At 37.5% G+C, this 23,265-nt stretch overlaps 1 protein-coding gene across 4 annotated transcripts in view; it reads left to right on the top strand.

Annotated features, from left to right (window-relative positions):
* TBC1D5 (TBC1 domain family member 5) overlaps nt 1–23,265 on the top strand; it is a 192,942-nt gene that overhangs the window by 119,364 nt on the left and 50,313 nt on the right. For 3 of the 4 annotated variants that reach the window (XM_086467911.1, XM_086467910.1, XM_086467909.1), the window contains exons 14-15: nt 12,261–12,346; nt 17,127–17,386. In XM_086467911.1, the coding sequence (XP_086324037.1) occupies nt 12,261–12,346; nt 17,127–17,386 (346 nt within the window). Of the gene's footprint in view, nt 1–12,260; nt 12,347–17,126; nt 17,387–21,656; nt 21,723–23,265 lie in introns of all 4 variants that reach the window. The other variant, XM_086467908.1, reaches the window with a different exon arrangement.

Here is a 23,265-nt window from a genome sequence, read left to right as displayed (position 1 = left end):
GGAAGACTCAGCAAGACATCATGGGTGCTGTAGGAATCTAAAGTCAGTACACGGATTATATACCAATATAAGTGGGAAAATTATGATACCTTTTTTTTGCTACCTGCATAAAGATAATTCAGTTTGCCTTTATTCCCTGAGCAGATAAAAGGAGATTGGAAGAAAAGACAAGGAGATTTTAGTAGTTTAACTTGTAAATGATGATTAGCAAATTCAGTGCTTAATGATTTTTCTTCCTCCTTTGATGTTTTCCTGTGCGTTTCTCCGTCACCAGCTTCTGGTTTCTAATGGGAAATTACATATGGTTCAGTGCAATTTAAATCTCCTGAGCCAGGGCTGAGTTGTTCTGTGTGGCATTTCTTCCAAGACTGTTCTTGGGTTTTAATATGTGATGTTGGGGAACTCTTCTATGGGAGACTGTTGCATGGTCCAGTGGCTTATTTCATTATTTGTTGAACACAGCAAGAATCTTTAGTGCTGTTCCAAATATCTGAGAGAGGCTTGCTCTCTGCCCCGTAGAACTTTAAATCTCAGCTGGACAAGAAATGCAGTTTAGAAGTCATGGGCAGGAGCAAACAGGAATCTGCCTCTTGCAGATTTGTTAATATATATTGTCTTTGGGATTATTTTTGCAGCTAGATAAATACCAAATAATCTCACTAAGAGGAAGTTGTGGGGTATTTGGACTAAGAAAGGTGGGTGGTATGTATGTAAAACTGAAAGGTTCTTAAGGACCAATCCTGTCGTAAATGGTGAAGCAGTTAAAATGGACATGATGCAGCCTTTCCATTGGAAACTTCAATTCTGGAGGTACTCTGGGTTTGCATGTCTAATACCATCCATTATTTCTTCTGTTTCCTTGGTCTGATGTAACAGATATCTCCTCCTTACTTACTTGTCTTGTAGACTATCAGGAGAGCTAAACTTTGGCTTGATGAACCTGTCAAGTTTTGTTTGCTTCTTTTCACTGCAGGCATCACCAGGAGAAGAACTTAAATGTTAAAAGAAAGCTATACTTAAAAGAAGGGCAGCATTTTTTTTCTTAGAGATGGACAAATACAATTTCCTGACCTTTTGTGGAATCAAACCTTAGCAGAAGCCTTAGCATTATCCAGTAATAACAATGGTATGAAAAGTAATTAGTGCTTGTCATTGATCTAATGCATACAGCAGCTCTCTTTTTCACTTTGTGAACCCAGTTGGCAGTTGGGATGAGACGATGTTTTAGATACCACATCCCTGATATATTCCAGTGCCATAGAAGAGAAATACACGTCTCCGTAATAGCCGAAAACAAGTTAGTGCACCTGCGTCTGAAGGGGGGCCTGAGAGATAATAATTTTACAGGCATGAGCATGGATCAGTGCAGAATAACTGAATTGCAGCCTATTTCACATTTGGCTAGCTCCAGTTCTTAGGAAAACATGGAATGAAAAGCTCAAATCACTGTCGTTGCCTTTGCATACGTTGATAAAGTTAACCTGATTAGCAGAGTATTTGTTTCACATTTCTAATCTCTGAGCAGATAATTACCTCAATTATTTGTATTAAAGTAGCTTATATGCACTTATAGTCCTTCTGAATGTAAAGGTAGAGCTTCTTATGGAAGAATGGGCTATTAAAAGTATGTATATGAGAAATGAGAAAATAAGGGAGGGGTTTTTTGTGTATATACAAAAGCATTTACTGAAGGTGTGTCTTGGTGTATTTAATATCCCACGAGTGACCGATTTTCTTCATTTTTTTCCTTATCAAAACCATTGAGTTAATTTTCAAAGCAAAGTCTGCAAAATTAAGAAGTAGAGGTACGGAGATAGGGCAGTGGAAAAATATAAAGTGATTAAAAAACATAGTTCTAACTAGAGTTGTTCAAATAAAAAAAAAAAATTAAAAAACCCAATTAGAAACAAAAGTCATAGAAAATGTGAACATATTGTGTTCCTTAAATAACCAGATGTTCTTTCCTTCCTGAAGGCAGCCAGGGCTAGGAATAAAAGGTTTAAAACTATTGTTTTAAGTTAACTGTGAATTTTGCAAATCTGTTTTCACCCTTTAGCAAATAAAATTCTAATACAGCAACATAAGCAAAGTAATTTTCGTCTTTGGGTGTTCTTATTTGTATGTTGTTCTGTGTTGAAGTGTTAACCTTATCACAGTGACTTATTAGAAAACTGAAGCACTGCGTAGAATACTAGTTTTACATTGCATACTAAGAACCTGACAACCATCCTTTGTCTGAAAGCTTACTGTATTTATTCTTAATATTTTTGTAAAATAAGTTTGCTTTCAGGTATTTTAACATGGTGAGTTACTCCATTCATTGAGCAAACTAGTTAGGCGCTTAATTCAGTGGAGACACCTTTTATCATAAGCCATCAATTCAAAAAAAGAAAAAAGAAAGTGGTTGTGCTTGGTCGATGGGAATTAATTTGTTAGTTATGCTAATAATATTCTAGTTACTGCTGCTGATATTTTCTCAACATTGTATTTTAAGCTATTTGCTGACATTGAAAGTGGCCGTATAATAATATTAAATTCTAACTAAATCCGTGATGAAGCATACATGACATTTCAAAGAAGTCATATTAGTTCATCATGACTGAAATTACAGGTACTGCCAGAAAACTTAAGCAATAATATATGGTCATGATCACTCATATAACGATTAGTCAGAGAAATCTGCATTCCAGCTTTTAACACTTTTCACAATCCGAGCAGTAAGTGACAAGGGGAAAAGACATTACTGAAATTTTGAACTGAACTCTTTGTACATTTATTTTCAGCTGAATTTTCTTCTTAAGTAGCTGCCACCATCTCAGAGTTTTCTCCAAGCTAGTTTCATGTTCCTGAAAGGCTGTTGAGTTTCACTTTCTTCTTCTTCAGATAAATTCTTTTCTATATGCTCATTAACTGAGGTGCCGCTGCAGAGCTGCAACTGTCCTTTGAAAGCTGCCGTTATGTCAGTATTGTTTGTTTTGCTGTTTGTGGCAGGAGAAAAGCAGGTTTGGGGTGGTTTTGTTTGTCTGTTTGTTAGCATTGTGTGTGCAATCTGGCATTAATTACCACTCTTTAATGACCAGATTGCAGCCAATCAGAAGTTGGGATCTAGTAGTGTTTGGGCATTAGCAACTCATTAATTTGTACGTACACACAGAGGTACTACTGGGGTGCGGAGTCCATTTTGTTGGAGAGGTACCAGCAAGGGGGCGGCGGGCTCCGAATAAAAGTTTGCTTTTGGCTTTTTTCCTTTTTTTTTCCATCATGGAGAATGTGACTGATATTTCAGGAGATTCGCAGTAATACATTAGGGGCTTTGGGTGTATCAGGAAGCTGGGATAATGGATATCCCAATGCAGTATGAGCTGGCGGTACAAATAAAGTCACCTGCACTTTAAAGGAGAGTTGCCTTGACAGGGGATATGACTGATAAAGGAAACAAGATTTTCCAAAAAAGCAAAGTACATGTCTCTTCGTCTGGGAGGAAAGGAATTAAGAGAAACAAAAAATAAATGCATTTACTTTCGGTGATTCACAGAGAAATTCTATCTGCCTTAATTTCTGAAAGTTTGGGATCTTGGATGTTTAATGCAACACAGATAGATTTTTATGGACAAAAATGTGTCAGGATCTTCAAATTGACCTCTGGTTTTATAACCGCATTCAATTACTTGTAGCAAACCCTAGCATTTTGGTGGTCTAACTTCCCCATTTGCAAACACAGTAAGGTTAGATGTAATCTAAACACCTCACTTTGAATAAATCGATGGTTTTCCTGTAACTACATGCTAAGCTTTTTAACGTGGGCCTATACAACTAAGAATCGCATATATTTTACATGTAAAAGCCATGCTGTTAACTTGTTCTTTGTGTTCATGTTCTTAAAATCGGAAACTTTTGCTTTCGAAGGAGATAGACATTGCTTTGTTTTAAGAATTATTGTTTTAAATATTCAGTTATTGTGTTTCATTAATAGAATAAGGTATGACAGGCAGCTATGAGTTTAATGATAAATTACTTGGAATAACCATGTTGCCATAGTACCACATAAAAATAGTAAGTGTACCATGAATTAAAAATCCTCTTCGGTTTTGTACATTTGTTTCAAAACCTTAATTCCCAGTGCACCTATGCATTTTAAAATATAAAAAGGCTATGGGGTCAATACTCATAATACAATAACTTTCTCATCTTTCTCGAAGTTTGTTGCAATCTCCCTTGTTATGTTAACCATTTAATTGACCCACTATAAAATAGTCATCTTCAAAGTATCCTGTACATCACAAGTAGTATTTTCAGGAAAAAAGCCTTTGAAAGTAGTTCGTTAGTCATCCCGTCAAGACTTTTCAAATGAAAAATCTCTCAAAGTGCTTCTTATTCCTCAGTATCATAACACAGTAGTCATCACTTGAAGGAGAAAGCCGATCTCTTAGATTGCCAACAACAATGCAGTTTCCAATATGGCTCTCTCTTTAGTGTTGTATGCACAGGCCAGTTGTTTGGTTAAGAACCCACAAATACTGTATCAACCTGGGTTAAGCAGCCATTGCGTTTAACTGAATAGGAAAATGGTGGGAAATAATACAGAATAAAGCAAAGCTTCCTAACACTCTCATAGTTAAGACAAAGCTGTGGCACAGGTAAGATGGTGCAGGAATAAAGGGCTTGTCCCAGTTCTGTGTAGGGCTGAGCAAGGTGGTGCTGCAGTCCACTCCTGGCAGGGAGCGGAGCCCAGCAAGGAGGGCAAGTTGACTTCATTGCCAGTCTTGTGTGACCCAGCAGGAGAGCTGCTGGCCTTGAGGGCGGTGAGGAGCTGGTGGTGTGGCTGGTGATTTCTGGGCAGGTGGAGAGGTGCAGAGTCTTTCAGAGGAGAAAGCCAAAGAGGAGTTAGGAACCATTGTTTCTACTTTTGGCTAATATTAAAACAAGTATATAACAGTGTGGTATAGATCAGCAAGTAACATATGCATTATTTAATAAATAGTCAAGGCAACTACTTGCAGATCGGTCATTGGGCTAATTCCAAACACCAGGGGAAAAAAAAGTGTTTGCATTTTTGATCTTCTCTGAAGATTTCATAATTGTGCTTTTTATCGAGGTGTCTTCCCTATTAATCAGAAAGCATGAGATGTGGCAATATCGTGTTCAGGCCAGAGGGGTGATCGGGGAAAATGTATATTTCAAAATTTATATTTGGAAAAATATAATTTTGTTTATGTTTGGAAATAGGGAAGGAATTATTCTGCTGTGCTGATCAGCATTCCCATTGATATTGGCTGGGAATTCATAAGGTCTGTGATATTAAGGGCAAGTACTTTAGAGAGGCAAGATGGAAGAGAAAGTTCTCTTTGGAAGCCAAAATTTTAAACTGTTCTTTCTCTTTAAGCAAGTCGATATCCTTAGTAGCAAAGTAAAAGCAATTCTGATTCTACTTGATGCTAAAGCAAGAAGCTGAAGCACTTTAAGCTCTTAATTACTTTAGCTACCAATAAAACTTATTGCTTGTGAATTTCTTGGGGCTGTTTCTTTCAAATGATTGGTTTACTTCTCTTTAAAAAGTCATCTAAAGCTGCTGACCCTCTCCTAAAGAGTAATGATGTTATTTATAAAATTACACTAATAAAATGTATTTAACAGTGTTAGAGTGAGGTGATTATGGTTCTTCTTATGTGCAACCTGACAATTCAATTAATCACTTCTAGTTTGCAAGGTAGTTCATCAGAAGGAAGCACTTAAAGCACTTTGATTCTGCCTAATCAAAAGTTCTCTGTATCATTATTTATTTATTTGACTAAAATTTGCAAAACACAAACTGGGAGTTATATAAAATAGATTCATAACTTTTCAATAATGTATGAAAGACAAGCTACTGAATCATATCCAGTCTATTATGATGGAATTTAAGTTCTGTCTGTTCTGATATAAATGTAGATATACTGCTGGTGTATTGACATATTTTATAGTAAATATTAATGTATTAATTGTTGTCCACAAAGTTATTTGAGTACATTTGTATTGGGAAACACTTCTCCGAAAGAGCAAAATACTCCCAAGTGGGAATGGTACATTTTAGCCTTTGCTGTTAACATTTTAGAGAAAATTAGGTTTGGAGATGTGAAGTCTTTGTCCTTTATCTTTTTAAGGAGCAGTAGTGATCAAAATGGGTCTGCAGTATCCTCATTATTGGAATCCCAAAATGAAAGGAGTTCAGAAGCGCGAGGAGGACCTTAGCTTCTCCCTGCAGTTTAGAGAAGACTTGAACATCATATTCCTTTTGCTGTGCTGTGTGCATGGGGTGCTATGAAAGAAGTCCGCTAGGGACATTTTTCATGTGTTTTACATAGCACATCACACATGGAACATAAATTAGTCTGTTTCTTTTCTACATAGAAGAAATAACCAAGTAGCACCTTAAAATGTTCTTGTTTTTCCCTGATATGTGAGATTTGTGTACAAGCATGTATCTGGAGAAGATAAATGCTGCAAGTGTGGTTATAAGGTTTTTATCAATATAAGCTTTGGATAACTGCATTACTCACAAACCCATCAGTGAGTTATGCAGGTTGTCCAAAATGAGTGCCAATAAAACCATAATGTGGTAGCTTTTCTGTACATAAAGATGTCATATTTTAAATCTTATAATTTGGAGCATTCCAGGGTTTAAAGCAAGGCTTGCTGTGTGTTCCCTTCAAAAGCCTGGATCTTTCCTCCTCAATGTTGTAAAACTCCTGTTCCTAACCGTGCAGGGCTGCAAGATGCCAGAGCATAAATCTGTCACATGATAGGGCTGAACACTGTCAGATTTATACCTCAGTATTTAGTTAATTTACTTCTTAAAACCAAGGGTTCAGCTGAAAAATAGGCGGCTACATTAAGAGGCAGATTTAAAAGGTACTTAAGTGATTCTGTTGATGCAAGATGGGGATTTTACACAGATTATGAACTTGAACATTGGCAGGTTGGAGTTTTTTTGTCTGGAATATCCATAAAAGCTGATTTGATAGGATTTGATCTACCTGTTAAAACACAATATGCTGTAAAACTAGAAATGGGGGCGGGGAAAGGGCTTCACAATCAATTTGGACAACAAGCCGAAATATACAACTAGAAATTTCTTTCAGTCAAGTCACTGAAGTATTTTTAAATCTCACTTGTCATTTTTTTCAGTCCTTTATCTCTTGTCATAGAATGCCCATGTGAGAGATAGCATGTGTGTGTGAAGTTAAAAACAGACCATAATGCACAGTATTTAAAATATCTTCCTGGTCTCTGAAATTTCTAGTTGCCAGGGGAATGGAGGGTTGTCACATAACAAAACTGAAGGTAATTTATTTCAGCTTGATCGGAGTTCAGGGGGTTTTTCCTGCCTTGACCCAATTAACTGAATTTCTTTCCTTTTCAGTTCTTTCTGGGAATTTTTGTTGTTTCAGGGAAAAAAAAAAAAAAAAAAAAAAAAAAAAAAAGGCACTCCCTAGTTTTCTTTAGAAACAATTAAATATGATAATTCTTCATGCTGTTATTGCATTGTAAATAATGAGTTCTGCGATTGAGACCTACAGCATTTTTCTGGAAAACGTGAACAGGAAGCATTATTCCCAGTCTGAGAATTATGGTGTTCTTTGCCAACACCAGTATTAGTGCACAGATCTCCTGACTCCTGTGATTAGAGGAAGTTCTTTATTAGTTCTGTGCAGGATACTTTTCATGTTGTGCTGCTTTCATACGTAGGGTTGATAGATGTGGACAGTCAACCTACGTTTTGAAAAACATTTTGCCATTGGCCTTGAACCGCTTTAAAATTGGCAATAGCACATTATGTCTTCTAATGTCTCACTGGGTTATTTTTCTTTTCAGTAAGCGTTTAACTCTGGTTCTTAGGTGGATGGAGTGACTACCTTTTGTGCTCCAGCAGATTGTGTGTTGTGCAGCAGGTATAACTAGGGAGGAGGAAACTAGAAGGTGAAAGGAAAGTTTTGTTTGGGGAGTGGCATCTGCTTGGGTGCTCTGGAGTTTCATGTTGGTTGTTTACTATACACAAACATACCAAAACGTTTTGTAATGTTAAGCCATTGCTTATACTGTGTAAGTCTAGTCATGGAGTGGAGACAGCTGCTTGGATACCTGACAAAAGAGTAAGAAGAGGAAAGGTGACATCCTCTGTGTGACTAGGATATTAGGTAATCATTAGCATGCACTTCATATTAATTATTTGTGCCTAATAGAAAAATTGCTGCCGAACTGAACAAACTGTATCCCTTATCCACATCTCAGCTGCTGTATTTCAGCTCTGTTCCCAGTCCAAATTTTTGCCATGTTTGCGTCATCTTTATAGGTGATCTAGAAAGGAAAGGTAAACCTTTGCTGACCTCCCAGTCATTACTGGATATAGGGCCATATGCCTCTCCAGCTTTCATTAGAAACAAATGAAAGGGAAAAAAATAGCATTTTAATACAAAAGTGTTATAGGCTGTATGAGAATTATGAAAAAAAAATCAACTGTTGCCCTGTCAGCTAAAGAGGGGGGAAAGGAGGAAACTGGCTCCTTAAAAAATATTTAAATCAAGAGAACAGCACTGCATCCTTATCTTTCTCTTTTTTAATATATGCTTAGTTCAGTCTGTTCTTTGGTTTAGGCTTAAAATATTATTAGTTTAGAAAAAAAGATATATATTTGGCAGCACGTGTTTAATATATTGAAAAAAACTAGTTAAACAAAATCCCCTTTGGCTCTAGTGAGATGATTGTTTTGGTGAGCCTATAGCTGCATGTATGTATAAGCCACTGCTGCTGTTTTGTTTGTGGTTTCTCTGTTGCATTTAGGTTATCTAGTTTCAGATACAATCTATTAAGTGGAGTATTTTTCAGTAGCTGAGGTTTTCCCACCTGTCTACCCTAAAACACCTGCAACATATGTTTGCTTAACCCTGCAATGCTTTGTGGTTTGGGCCTTGAGAAATTCCCCCAGAGCTTTTTGCTTATAAACAGCTGAGCAATTCGTTTCTCTAATGACGAATGCTTTTCCCTTGACATTGAGGCAATAGCATGTTTGCTAAAATAAGTCTCATTTTTCATCAAACATATTGAAAATCTTCTTTTCATTGTTGTGTCTTATTCTGAACCTTCAGATTTTGTGCAAAATTATATTTGATTTTTCTTCCGTTAGTAATAATAAAGAGGGAGGAAAGGAAATACCTTGACAAAGGAAAAGAGTGTTATAGAGATTCCTCTGTTTGCACCTGCATCTAAACTTTTACAAATAACGTGTATTCAGATGGTGAAACGTTACATTGCAGCAGCAACCTGGTTTTGCTGGTATGCTGTAGAACAGTCTGCCTGTGACTTCTGTCACGCACAAGTGTGCTTTGCTATATCATATCTACTCTGTGGGTAATGTGATGTGATATGTCTCCAGAGCCCAGGGAGGAGAAGGGCTATACTAGGGAATTCGAGCATATGGAGCACAATCCTTAGCCGGTGGGAATTGCTTTTCAGCCATTTAGGCAAGTTTAGGGAATCTCTGCTGTATTCGGTGTGATTGTGACCACAGCCTCAGCCCCCCACCTAGGAAAAGAGCAGGCGTGGGTGTAACTTTACTCAGTCCCGTGTCCCTGGAAGAGAATAAAGCCAAATAGAAAGTTCCCAAAAACCTCCTGCTGACCACAGGAACTGCAGTGAGTCAGTGGAGTGGTGGCTGGGAACAGAAGCAGGAGGACGAGGGTCAGGACTTCAGCAGGCAAATGAAGGAGGGCATCTTTTAGGCAGGGAAGGTCTCAGAGACAGTGCCTCAGAGGTACCTAAAACTTTTTAAAGCATCTCTTCCCTTTGAGCTGTGGCTTACACATTTTGAAGAGACAAAGTCCAAAATCACATCAGTTTCTATGTGTGCTTCTATATCTGAGTTTCATGTATTGTCTTTTTAAAAGTATAAATTGGACATTTTCTACCAGTTGAAACTAAACTCATTCTAGCTAGAAATTAAGATTAGAAGAATTATAAAACCAGCAGACTGCTCCTACAAAATGGGTGTGGGGAAGAGGGATTTCAAGTATTGAGCTATCTTTTGCTGTAAATAAATTTGTTTACTCTTCAGTGTGAGTACCTGGAATATAATATAGGGGGCAGCTCAAATTGGATGCTTAGGGAGGGCAATTAGTTTAAAATTCGTAAGGAAGAGACATTGTAGGTTTTCCTTTCTGCTTCTTGTATTTAACTTTCTGAAATGGTTAAAAAGAATACAAAATTTAAAGGACAATCACAGTGACATAAAGATCATAATCTTCATAAACCCTTATTTTTTGCTGCCTAAATTTCAGTTTCTGGAAGTATTTAAAATTTCTGTGGTGATCCTTCACAGATACTTGTCTGCTAACATACATGTCAGGTTGGGTTTTTTTAAGCAATGAAATATTGCGAAAGGGTATCTCTATAGTGTTACAAAAGGCATTGCACCAGTAACCCTTGGTATTTACTGCTTTGCATTTCTAATGTTTTTTCAACAGCATTTTTTCTGAGGGCTTTTTTTTTTCACTGCATGTAACAGTACTTTAAACTGCTTCTTCCTTTGATACCTTTAAACCTCATAGGAATTTAAATAGGCCCCTGTGAAAGTAATGCTTGAGCCTCATTCATATGTTCGAGTTAGATCATTATTCCTATTAATGGCTTTGAGTACTTAGATAGTGGATCAGCCTTTCGTGTCTCGAATTGCTTGTCATTTCTGCATAAATATATTTCAAGATACTGTTCCACATATCTTTTCCTCTTTTTTTTTTTTTTCATTCAGAAGCAGTGTGTAGTAATCTTTTTTATTATTATTTATTGCATGGTGGAAAAGAAATTTATTTTTGTTGTTGTTAAGTTTAAAATGTATGCTGAGTTATTTGGAACAAACTGCAAAACTGGTTAGCATCTGGTAATGTGAATTTTTCAAAGGGCTGTCTTATGACTTAGAAGTGCCTGTTATTTTAACCATCTCTTACTCTTCCACCTTGTTGAAATTGTCATCAAGGCACTTAAACAAAAAAGTTAATTCATGGGAGAAAAGTTGCAGTTTGATTACTTGCATAGTAGTCACAGAACCATCAGTTATCCTCATCACGTCAGTTTGGATTTGATTATCATAGAAATGCATTGAATTGCCAAACTAGAGCAATAGTAACTAAAGCTGATTCATTGTTACTGCTGTCAGTTGCTGCGGACTGACTTACAAGCCATATGAATGGGTAGAGTTATGCAAATATTGTTTTTATAACAGAAGAAGAAAAACATAGGCCATTTACAACGTGGGTGGTAGGATAGATGAGGATTTTTTTAATGCTTGTCTAATAGCTTTTAGTTGTTTCATTTTTTAATGAACTTTACAGACAGGATATATTTTTAAAATGTTTAATGTGTTTCCAAAGAAAGAAAATGAGACATTTCACACAAGATTAAGTTCTGACTGCAGGAAACGATCTGGAAGTTCCTAGCCTTAAATTTGACCCCAGAAGTCACCCTGACCAAGATACTTTGTGCATATACTGTGGTCTACGCTTGATCAGTGTTCAGTGGATTATTAGATCCGAAAAGGACGATTTCAGAACTACTGAAGGCAACGTGCTGTGGTGAAATAGTTTCATTGTGGCAGAGGTGGAGACTAACAAGTGGCTTCTGGTTTCAATGTTAATTATATACATTGTTTTATAGGAGACCAGTTCTTTAATCGTGGCCTCTGTTTCGAGTAGGGTGAAATTTGGAGAGAAAAAAGTCTCCGTGTGCCATCTAGTGGCGGTGTTCAGGTTGTCTCGCTAAATTTCATTCTTGGCTTACCCGAGGCACTGCTAGTGATGCATTCAATTCAAAATGTTAGCTGTAGTTTCTTTAAAAACCTATTACTTCAGCTTAGAGGTGGTAAAATTCTGTACGTCAGCTAAAGGAAGAAGTCAGATCAGTATCTGAACTTGTCCAAGAATTGTTGATTTAATTAGAAATGTTACCGCTACAGCCTCCAGCCTCATCACTGTGTGGAAGAACACTGATTTCTGTGAGCATGGAGTGGGATTACCGGTAACACTTATCATTAGGTATTGTAAGACTTCACTTTTATGTAACTGGCATTACTGCCTTGAGAAACCAAGATCCTGGGAAAATAAATTATTCTTTAAATTTCTGGTCTTCATTAATAAGCATATTTCTTGTCTCTGCTTTAAATCTTGCAGAAAATTCCGATAAGGTATTCTGTTTAAAAATATTTTTATTATCTCTTTTTTTTATTTTTTTTTTAGAGAAATCCAAGACCAGTGACTCACCAATTCCAACAAAATTTAGATTACTACAAAGCGCGTGGAGCAGACTTGATGAACAAAACCCGGTAAGCTATTTCTGACTGAACTAAGTTCACTGAACTAAGACCCTACATAAATAAAGTGTTTCAGAAGTCACTTTTATCCCAAACAAGAATACAGAAGCAGTTTAGAAGCATCTGGGTTTGTTTTATTACATTTATTTTGAATCTTTACCTTGACTATTCATATGCCGTGAAAAATGGAAGTTTTACGTATAGCGTTGCAGTCAGCTCGCTGGCATTTTTTAAGGCTAAGGGCATTCATATGCAGTGACGTATATACTAAAAGCAGGAGGTAAAACGTTGCCAATGTGAGTTCTGTAGCTGAACTACTTCCGATAACGCATCTAATCGCAATCTGGAGTATCCGCGTACCAGCAGCTGTGTAAGTTAAATTGAATTAATGTAAATCCAGTTTGAAGTCATTTTTTCTAAACCTTTTTGCAGCATTCCTCCCTTCTTTTAGAAATGGTTTTTATCAATACTGCTTAAATTCCTTGTCAAGGCCATTTTTTTTTTTGGTGGTCATGAGTGCAGAGGTGCCTGTGCCCCAGCTGGGTGGCCACAACATGGGTGTTGATTGCTGGTGCGTGGTGGCTGCGGGGCAGGCCAGCGCCAGACACAATGCCTTGCTTCTACAAACTGTCACAGGCAGTTTCTTGGATTGCACATGGCCCCAGCCATATACTGTGCCTGCTGATTCACAGGAACTTGTTGGCTTTTAGACCTTTGCACCACTGTCAAATTCAGTTTAAATCAGTTACATTACAAGTTGGCTAGAATTAAAGTAGAGTGGATTAAAAAGCTTTTTAAAAAGGAGAAGGGAGCAGGAATTAAAGCTGAGTGCCTGCAAAAGCTTTTTTTTTTTTTTTTTTTTTTTTTTTTTAATCCAGGCTTTAAAATTTGGGAAGGGTGTCAAAAATTATTGCATATTTAATGTTTTTACTTATTTATTCTTTTAAAAAGTGGTCTCAAGAGTTGCCTAAACTTGAAAAATAAGTTATTCGAAAATTCCAAAAGAAAGATTTCAAGGATTTTGAAAAAATAAGTAAGTCATAAAGCCCAAACAAGAATGAAACCTGTTGGAAACCTAAATTCTAAGGAAACAAAAGTCTATTAAATCTTTGTAGGAATATAAATTAATTGCACATAGATATACAGGATACACACCAAAGGAGAGGAGAAATTGTTTAAAATAGTTCAGATAGATGAATAACTGGGATAAATTTTTCTAAACACAGGTACATTTAGGGTAGGTCTAATGAGGTAAATCAGTTTAAGAACGGACTAAAGAAAGAACTGGAAAATGTAACATAAGGAAATGTTTCTGCAGTGAACTGAGGGATGGATTAGATCAACTAGCAGGTCTTTTTTGTCATTAATTCCACAGGCTCAATGATATATGTAAAATGTCTTGGTAAATCTTCAATATATATTGCTTATTTTCTTATAGATAAAACTTTTTAATCCATCATATTCATATATCTGTCTCTCATCTCTCATAATGGCTACTTAGTGAAGAGAGAAATGCTTTTGAATAAGGCTTGCTTAAAACAAAACGTTTTCATCTTAGAAAACTGCAGAGATTGAATCATCTTCCTACTGCTAGTTTAAAAATATACCATTCACAGTCAAGGTCAATGATGCTTATTGTGATGAAACAATATTGTTTGCTTCACAGATGGAATTCACGTCTCCTTGATACTCGTATTTTTAAACTGATGCCTTACTTTTAAATGCATCTGCTGATAACTACAACATAATCAATCAGCATTTTTCTTGTAATTGTTGTGCGTGTCTGGTACATTTAGATGGCTAAAATGTAGACATTGATCTGTGTTTAATGGCTGTAATCATCCTTTGCATTAATATATCAGACATTTAAATGGTAAGAAATAGATACATTGTTCTTATTTTCCTGAACTTCAACTCAGTTTTAACGTGCCTCCTCCAGAGATCTAGCACCTCGCTATTGTTCATTTTCTGAAGCTGTGACTCAGAGAAATTGCACAATAAATTTTACTTCAGAATACTTTGATTAAGACCACCTCTTGACAAGAAACTTAGGTAGCATCATTATTTATTTTTCATGTATGTGTTCTGAGCTGATCATTACCAGTGTCAGTTCATAGCAGAGCCAAATCACACATAGGTATTAGGAGCTGCGATAACCATCCTTTTGAGTTCTCAAATAATTCTAAAGCATTGTTGGACGTTATTGTTGAAAGCTTTTTTTTAAATCGTATTTCAGACATAACAGCTTAGCGAAGATTTTTGGTGGTTATTGTTCCTGTAAAATGAAGTTTCTCAAAATGTCTCTTTCCAACCATCTGAAAAATGTAAATAAGCTGACTTCTCTTGGTTTACCTGTATGTCAAATCAGGAAATTAAACAGATACTTTTTATTACACAAAATATAGCTGAAAAAATGAAACAAGAAAGAAACAAGCTGGCAAACACAAATACACAAGTCTATAAACTTTGTCTCCTGCGTCTGTGGACCATTATGATTCCCATGATGCGATTAGCTCAAAGCGTCCAGTGGCTTTGTCAGGTAGCCTGTCAGAGAAAGAGATTTACTTCAAGTAAATATCATTTTTTGTGCAAAGTCCAGGGGTTTTTTTACTGATTGTCAAAGCTCTAGACCTAGAGACAACACAAACCTAGGACCCAATGTGCAAGCCATTATTTCCTTTCTAAGATGATGTTTCAGATAAGTGAGTGATATATACCACCCCAATCTTGGTGATTAGTTTCAGTAGACGGAGGGTGAAAAAATACGCCAAATACACTGAAGTTTGGATTCTGAACCTCAACCCAGTTATTACTGTTGTGACTGAAATCAGTGATGTAATTAGATTCATTGCAAACTGTTGAGAACTGGTTGACATCTGCTAAGCCAGCATTTGGCATTTCTTCTTCCACCTTTGAAAGCAACAATCTTTGTTTCCTTTCTGGAACGGAGAAGGCATTGAACAAAAGGCCCTGCATTGACTCTTCTGATGCCACGTATATGTGATGGAATAGGGAAAAAATCCCTTTTTTTTCCTCAAGTGTGTCTGCAATACCTTGGGAAACTGATTAGACAATCAATCTGTTAGGTAGTAGCAGAGTAAAATTGATTAGTAATAAACGTTTTACCATGTCCTCTTCTTTAAAATCACTGGGACCTATTCGGTTTGCTTTTGAAACCATTTGGGACTCCTGCAAGAGTATTTTATAGTTCTGAAGATTCTATCTTTGTCAAGCATCCTCAGGTGGCTACAGAAAGACTTTTTGTAGTATCGGCAGCAAACAGAAAAACTGGGAGACACGGAAACACGCTGTAATCATTATTCAGCAATCATTCCTTATCAGCTTCCATAAATTGGGAAGCAGCACTTTGTCCCAGTCTCTGCGCTGCTGCTCATCCTAAAACATGCTATGTGCTGTCTTTCTTCATCACCAGTGTATGGCAGAAGGGCCCCATACAGCTTGGGGCTGTGTCTCATGAATGTGCAGGCTCACATACTTTCTTCTGCTGTCTCTCATTTTAACCGTATCTATTCTGAGTCTAAACAGCTCAGCTGTTCTTACTTTCTGTGTATGTTCTATATGTGTGCATGCGTTTATATTGTGTATTCTAAAAAAAACATATCTGGAGACAAATAGGGAAATGATATGAAAAGCAAAATCAAAATTACTTTTCTAGGTGCCTGCGCAAGTTACAAGTCACCCATATTAATTCATTTGTAGTTTATTTTTAGTTAAACTTCCCCAAAACATTGCAAAACTATTTTTTCCCCCAGTACAAGATTATATTGGTTTTGATGACATGTATTTCTTCAAATTCTTTGAAGACAGCTATTTATATCACTGAAGTACAGATCAGTAAAATAAAACCTGAGGAGTGGAAAGGTCTCTGTGATTGTGTTATATTTCTGTGAAGGGTAATTCAAGCATTAATTATATAAAACAGGAAAATATTGCATGAAGAAATAGGAATGGTTTTGCTGATCCCTGGGTTATGTGAACACTTGTGCTGGGAATTAAAGCTTCTTTGCCTCTTTATTTTAGAGAGATTAAATGGTTCGACAGTTTCCTCATTCTTAATGTTGCGTATAACTGAAGTGAATTAAATAGCCACCGTAGTTAAAAATAAAAAGTAGCAATGATAAGGATCATGATCCAGTATATGTGTTATATCCTGAAGCCATTTTTCAGACAAAATCACTTAAGAAATCAGGATTCCCGTTAAAAAGTACATGGCTTGAAATGGCTGTGCTGGGCAGAAGGTGAAGTAAGAGCAAGAGACATCTAGCTCTGCCAACCTAAAATTACAGTCTAGTGTTAGTTTTGCTTGTTGAAAGAAATGTTTGGGTTTGAGTTACTTTAAACATTTAAGAGAATTTAATCTAGCAGAAGTAAAGATTAAAGCAGTCTTTGAATAAGAAGTGCAAAAAGTCCATTTTATAAAATTTTTGACACTTTAGCACCTGGATTGCTTTTTGTCACTCTTTCATTTTTCTTGATTTAAAAAGGCCAATTAAAAAAATTGGTGCTGACTTGCTTTGTTTCGGATTAGTCTGCGTTTTGTAGGAAGAAAGGGCCAAAACAGTTTGTCCATTACTGGTTGGGAAAAACTCGCACCACACGCAGTCCTTGTGGTTGCCACATGTATTCCAGAGCGACTGTGGTAAAACACCCTCCTTCTAATGTTCAAATCTTGGGGGATTTTCCACCATTTTTAGAGCGCAATGCATGCATTGCTGTGCCTATCCAAACTGTTGGCAAGGATGGGATGACTTCTCCTCTTCTTTTTTTTCAGGGCGAGTGCTAAGGCTGCCCCACTGAACATCAATAAAGTCTCCAACAGCTTACTGAATTTTGGCCGAAAGCTCATTGCTCCGGCTATGGCTTCAGGCGGGGCTGTGGGCGCTCCTGCGGGCGGGAGCAGCTTTCCTCCCGCTGCCATGCCCATCAGAAGCGCAGTGGAAGCCCCCCAGCAGCACCACCACCGCCAGCACCACCAGGCACAGCAGCAGAGGATGATGAAGTCCGAAAGCATGCCAGTTCAGCTGGGCAAAGGTAAAGGGGGAACGTGCAGAGGGAAGCTTTGCTGTATGTCTTAAGAACTGACAAAAGTCCTTTTACTGATTTTAGATCTATGGGTACATATTTGGAGGAAACAGAAAAAAACACCATTTTGTTAAGCAGGACGTCTGTGCTAAGTACAACAGCACATTTGCAATGTAGTACAGAATTAGATGTATGTCAAGAACGTACATATACTGTAGGAAGTTCTGAACATTTAAAAAAATAGTAACCAGACATGATATCAGACATACCAACAAACTACATTGTTGCCGTAAACATTAGCCAATTAATTTTTCAGTCTTTTAAATGCAACGTATTTTTAACTGTAGGACTAATTTCATATAGTTTTTCTCAGGTTATTGGCACAAATCCCATGCATAACAATATTAGCTAAATATGAGTGAAGGAAGTTAGATCAATTACAGAGCAATTCTCAATAAACAAAATCTTACTCCCTTTAGAATGTGTGGAGCTTATTTGAGAAGTTATGTGAACAATAACACATATTTGCCTTTTAATAATTTGTGATGGCCCTCTGCACTTTCTCTGTTTAGTAAATACTGCTTCTTTTCCTTGAGCCTTTTTTTTGTATTTCTAGTGGGCAGTTTATTCAAACAACAAAGTCACAAGCTCATCTTCAGTAGTTGTTTCCTATACTCTGCCATGCTCAAGGTATGTTGCTGCGTTTCATCTTCAGACAGCCTATGGCAGTATTTTCTGTGCAAGGAGTATGGGGAGTGATACGGTATCTGCTGCTTCTGGCAATTCATCCTAAGTAATGCTACAAGTTTGAGGGCTGGTGCTGGCTGCCCTGAACCTTTAAGTAAGATTGCATTGTATTTTTCACCAGATTTGAAAGTGTAAGAGAAGGGAAATAACACTTGGTAGCTGAAGTTGATGTTCTTTCTCTTTCCTGTGGCACCCATATGGTCCAAAGAGTCCTTTCATGATGTGTTGCATCACCAGTAGAGACTGAGGAAGCAGAATTGAAAGGTACAAAAATTCTCTTGAAGCAGAGAGATACAGGCACTTCTGTAAGGGCCACCGCAGCCGCCTGGCAAAATCCAGATACGCGGCTTCTCTCAGAATAGCCTCAGAAATTGCTCCAGCAAGGATTTTACAGTGCAAATGTGAAACTGAAACACATTGAAGCCTTGATGCAAATCCTGTTCATGACAATGGAAGTAAAATTAGGCATGGAATGAAATAATTTCAACAATTTTGGAGAGGCTTTTTGTTTGCTTTTTTAAAAAAGTTTTCCATCGTTCCCTTATCACATTATTCTATTTTTACCTTTGGGTTGAAAAGTGGTCCTCAGGTTGTTATTTTTTTTCCCTGCTTGATATAAAAAGCAGTGTACAATTAGAAGCAACCTCTGTAGGTGGAATCGATTGTAGCTGGTCAGGGACGACCCTGTTTGCACTTGTATGTGCCAGCTAACACGTTGCATCATCCAGAAATGCACCTGACACTTCCCATACAAGGATCAGAATAAAAAGTTGTGGTTATGTTTGGTAGTTGTCATGTAAAAGCTGTATCAATAGGAATATTGAGATTTGGTAAAGTTATCAAGAAATTATGCAAATCTATGATGTAGGGCACAAAGCATTTTCATAGTAAGAGGAAATAAAACATACTGCAACACTTTGGTACCTGCAGCTTCCTCTCACCCTATTCTGATTATTTATATTTTGTACAACACTTGCAGAAGTAATTTAAAGGCAACAAAATGTAAATATAATTTTTTTAATCAATTAAGATGACAGTGAGTTTTGTTTTACATGTGCCATGCTTGTTGTTCCAGACCTATACAGTTATCAGTATATTGCCTGTAGTTGGATATAAATGTTTAATGACAGCAGCTAACTACATCTGCCAAGTGCCATAATTTCTGTTTTTAAAGAGAAACCCAAAATGGTAAAGGAAATATAAACTCTCTTAGACGCTGCCCAGTGAATTCTCTCTGAAGTAAGTTTAAAAGTAGGAATAGCTTAGCAAAAAATGAAAATCCCTATTTGCAATGGCATTGTGGTGAACAGGCTAAAAACACCCTTTTGGAGCATGATGCAGATACCTTTGTACACAACTCAGCATCATGTCCATCGCACCTTAAAAGTGAGAATAAGTCTTTTCAGTTCTATGCAGAAGGCCACTCAAGAAGGTGCTGTACAGCGTCGCCAGGGAATGAGGGCACTCCCCACAGCTCTGAGAAGTTGCAGGTAATTCTATCCCAGACATTACACGTTAGGATTTAGGATATATCCATACTCTGAGAAGCTCTCATTCCACTCCTGTTTGTGCTGAACTTTTTACATGCCTTCTTGCCTTCTGCACTCGCTTTTTTCAAACTCTGGATTCTGCTCTAGCTTGTCTTATGTTCCTGTTCTTCACTGTGTTTTCAGCTCACCTCAACCTCCTGGAGCTTGGTTACTTAGCTGAGGTAGGGAGAGGCACAGATTTAGGATTTAAATTGATAGACAATTACGTCCGGTTGATCTAATACTCATAGGTGCTCAGCTGGACAGTATAACAGACCAAAGTGCTGTAAATCTTGACAGGCATCAAGTCATAAAATAAATCATCAATTTTTCTTATATTGTATTAGTCCTTTCAGGTTTTGAAAGCTCAAGAAGTACTGATAATTTAAATCAATATGTAGAGGATTATAAGTTTGAGGATATTAAATTAATTGCCTGATCTAATTTTTTTTTATTAAATGTGAGGAAGTCCTTGATAACAAAATATCTTGCAGGACTGGCAAAATAATCCTATCCCAGCTTTAACAGCTCTGTTTAGATGGAGTTACCGCTCACAAACCAGCAGTAGTGACAGGTGCCATTCGTGCTGCCACCTCCAGGGGTAGCTTGCGCTGTGCTCTAGATGAGGGATGGTTGGTTTATGTAATCGATAGTAATTATTTCCCACTCCACAGTTTTGGTACTTGCTGAATTTCTTCAAGAAAAAACACGTATTATTTAGATAATGTAAATGGAAAACCAGCAGTCTAATACTAAAAGAAAAATAAAAAGCCATAATTGTAAGCCTGTAATTCCAGATGAGTCTTCAACATTACAAATCACAGTTGAACGAAGTATCCAGACACCTAACTGGAAATCCAGTTCCTCCTTATAATGTATTAATTCCATTCAGCCTGTCCTCAGCACAGAAGATTGGGTGTCATTACTGATTGCTTATGTGAGGTAGCTTGCTAATAGAAAAGGGCTTAAAATATTCTCTTGTTCCTACACGATGAAGAAATTTATTGGCACAAAGGGTAAATTCAGATCTTGAGTTCATTGGATTGTCAGTTGAGTTTGTTGTCTTGAAAGACAAAAATACTGATAATGAAAAAATATGGGAAAAAAGCCAAATCGTTGCCCTTTATGTTCCACTGGATTCTTGAGCATTTAGAAACTGGATACTCTTTGATTACCAAATGGCAGTGTGTTGCCAGAAAGAAGCATTTCTCTTTCACTTCTTCCGTGATAGTGCCAGATACAATTTTTCTTCTAAGTCCTTTCACGGTGAAACCCAAAAGGCTTTTGATTTGAATGCCACTTCATCACAAGGACACATTAGAGGACCAGTTTGAAGATGAAGTTCTGCCAAAACTGTGATCAGCTATTTAAAGAGTTTCCAGACTACTGTTTGTTTTTATGAGTTGATACTTCTGCGGTGTTTGTTGTAACATGAACAGAATTTCCACAGTCCCCAAATATGCCCTAAAGAAATGATCTCCATCTTTAGAATTATTTATGAACTGCATCTAGAAAATGAGTATGCTTTTTCAGAAGGAAAAAGAAGTTGTCTTTATTGATAGCAGAAGTAAATGAAAATTAAAGTAATAAAACACTAATTAACAAGTGATTTTTTTCCTGTTTTAAAAAACATACAAATACATATATTCTTAGGCAATTGCAAAATTTTGTTGACAGTAACAATATGATGCTTCCAAAGTAGCAGAATGGCACTGTCAGTGTAAAGTACCAGAAACAAACTGGGTTTGATTGTTTTACTTCAGATTTTGCTATAAATCAGTCACTTAAAAACACTGCTTTTTTGCACGTGTCTGAGTGCAGCGTATAATTCTCTGATTATTAAAACTTCCCATTTCTTTTTGCCTGCTCTTACACCACTCTCTTACAGTGTCATTTGTGTTCCAAGCAGGCTCTTTCAGCTAAAATCCCCAAAGTTGCGGCTCTTCGTTTCAGTGAATTGCATGTGCTGGGGAAAACTTCTCACGCTGTTGTTTGTTTCCCAGGCGAGGCAGGCGCAGGCGGTGAGGCTGGGCTGCCGGGCCCTGCGCAGCATCCCCCTGCCCTCCCAGGTATGGCTGCTGCAGGGGCTGCGGGGCTCTCTGTGCCCCTCTGGCTCCACAGCCGCCCCCGCGGGCTTCCCCACGCATGGTGTCTCCGTTCCCTGCCATTGTCCCTCCGCCGAGCGGCACTGTTGTGTCGAGAGAAAAAAGCAGCTTCGCTTCATCGCTCCCCGACTGTGCTGTGCGTGGCCCTTCTGTCACATTCTCTGTAGCCAGCATCCGTCTGCGTTAAAAATGTGTGTTTGCCTTGTACTTCGTAGTCCATCTCACACTGTCACGTGGGGCAATTCGACCATCAATGTCTGTTCCAGTTGCATTACTTCCCCCATGTTATATTTGAGGCAGGTATTTTGTGCTGAACATCTACTTCTAATGTATTTGACTGAAGAGGAGCTTCCCTGCCTTGGCCTGAAATAATAAGCATGCAAATTTGTGTGATGAGATGGTTTAAATAAATTTTAAAAGTGCTGGAAGCCTTTGTTCCATTTTCAGTGTAGGAGAAAAAGGGAAACTAATTTATCTGAAAAGTTTTATAAAACTCCTATCATTCTTTTTGCAAATTTTAATACTCTACCTCCTGACTATGGCAAATACAGAGTAATAGATGAGCAGATCTGAATGGTTTTGAATTATATATCGTGCCTTACTTCTGTTCTCCTTGGTATCTTTGTCCTTGCTCTTCTTATAACTATGAAAGCTATTCTTTTCCCCTGTAGGGGCCAAACAGAAGGAGCCATCAGTTTTGTATGCCTTTTGTGCGTCTTCCTCTGATTTTTTCATACATTTTAGTAGAGAACTCCAAACTTCGTGGTTATCTCCCCTATAACTTAACTCAAACTTGGTAAGATCAGAGGCTTTCTTTCATTGTAAGTCCTCTCCACTCCTCTCACCGTCATCTTTACTTTATTGTAAGTCCTTATTATAGATCACATTACATTTAAACTTGCCTTCTTTTCAAGACATGGCATGTCTCCACCCTCTGCCCTGCCAGCAATACTAGCAGTTCAGTCCCTTTTCCCACTACCATATCCGTGTATTTTCCGAATGGCTTTGAGGCAGAGCATTTGTAACCCTGGGTCAGCCCCAGTATCGTTAGCAACAGGCAAGTAGGGAGCCAGGTAGAAAGCAGCACATGGAGGTAACACTGCTCCTTTTTGCCTCAGAAGTGGATGTATTTTTAGTGCATGAAATCCTGTGCATCATTGCTGTGAACTGTTTATGCATTTTAGTGTGCATATATATTTTTTTGAGATATCCTACACAGTAATGTGTTATGACTACTGCTTACGTCAGGATCCTTAGCTATTTGTTCTGTGTGCCTCATAAGCGTTTATTTGATTTCTGTGCTTGGGGTTTCTTCAGCCTGTTTCATACAGGCTTTAGGACCTTCTGGTGTATGCTTAGTTGGTCAGAGATTAGATGTCTCTAATCTTCTTTTAGGGGGGCATAATGTATTTATCTGAGATTAATAGAATGAACAGAGGAAAATGAGAGTTTTGATTCAGTAATGTTCTCAGGTTGCTGATTAAACTGCTAAAGATGAAGATGAGTT

The sequence above is a fragment of the Leptosomus discolor genome, chromosome 7 (assembly GCF_034619465.1).
Source record: "Leptosomus discolor isolate bLepDis1 chromosome 7, bLepDis1.hap2, whole genome shotgun sequence".
NCBI lineage: Eukaryota > Metazoa > Chordata > Aves > Leptosomiformes > Leptosomidae > Leptosomus > Leptosomus discolor.
This window is presented reverse-complemented; position numbering and strand designations above follow the sequence as displayed.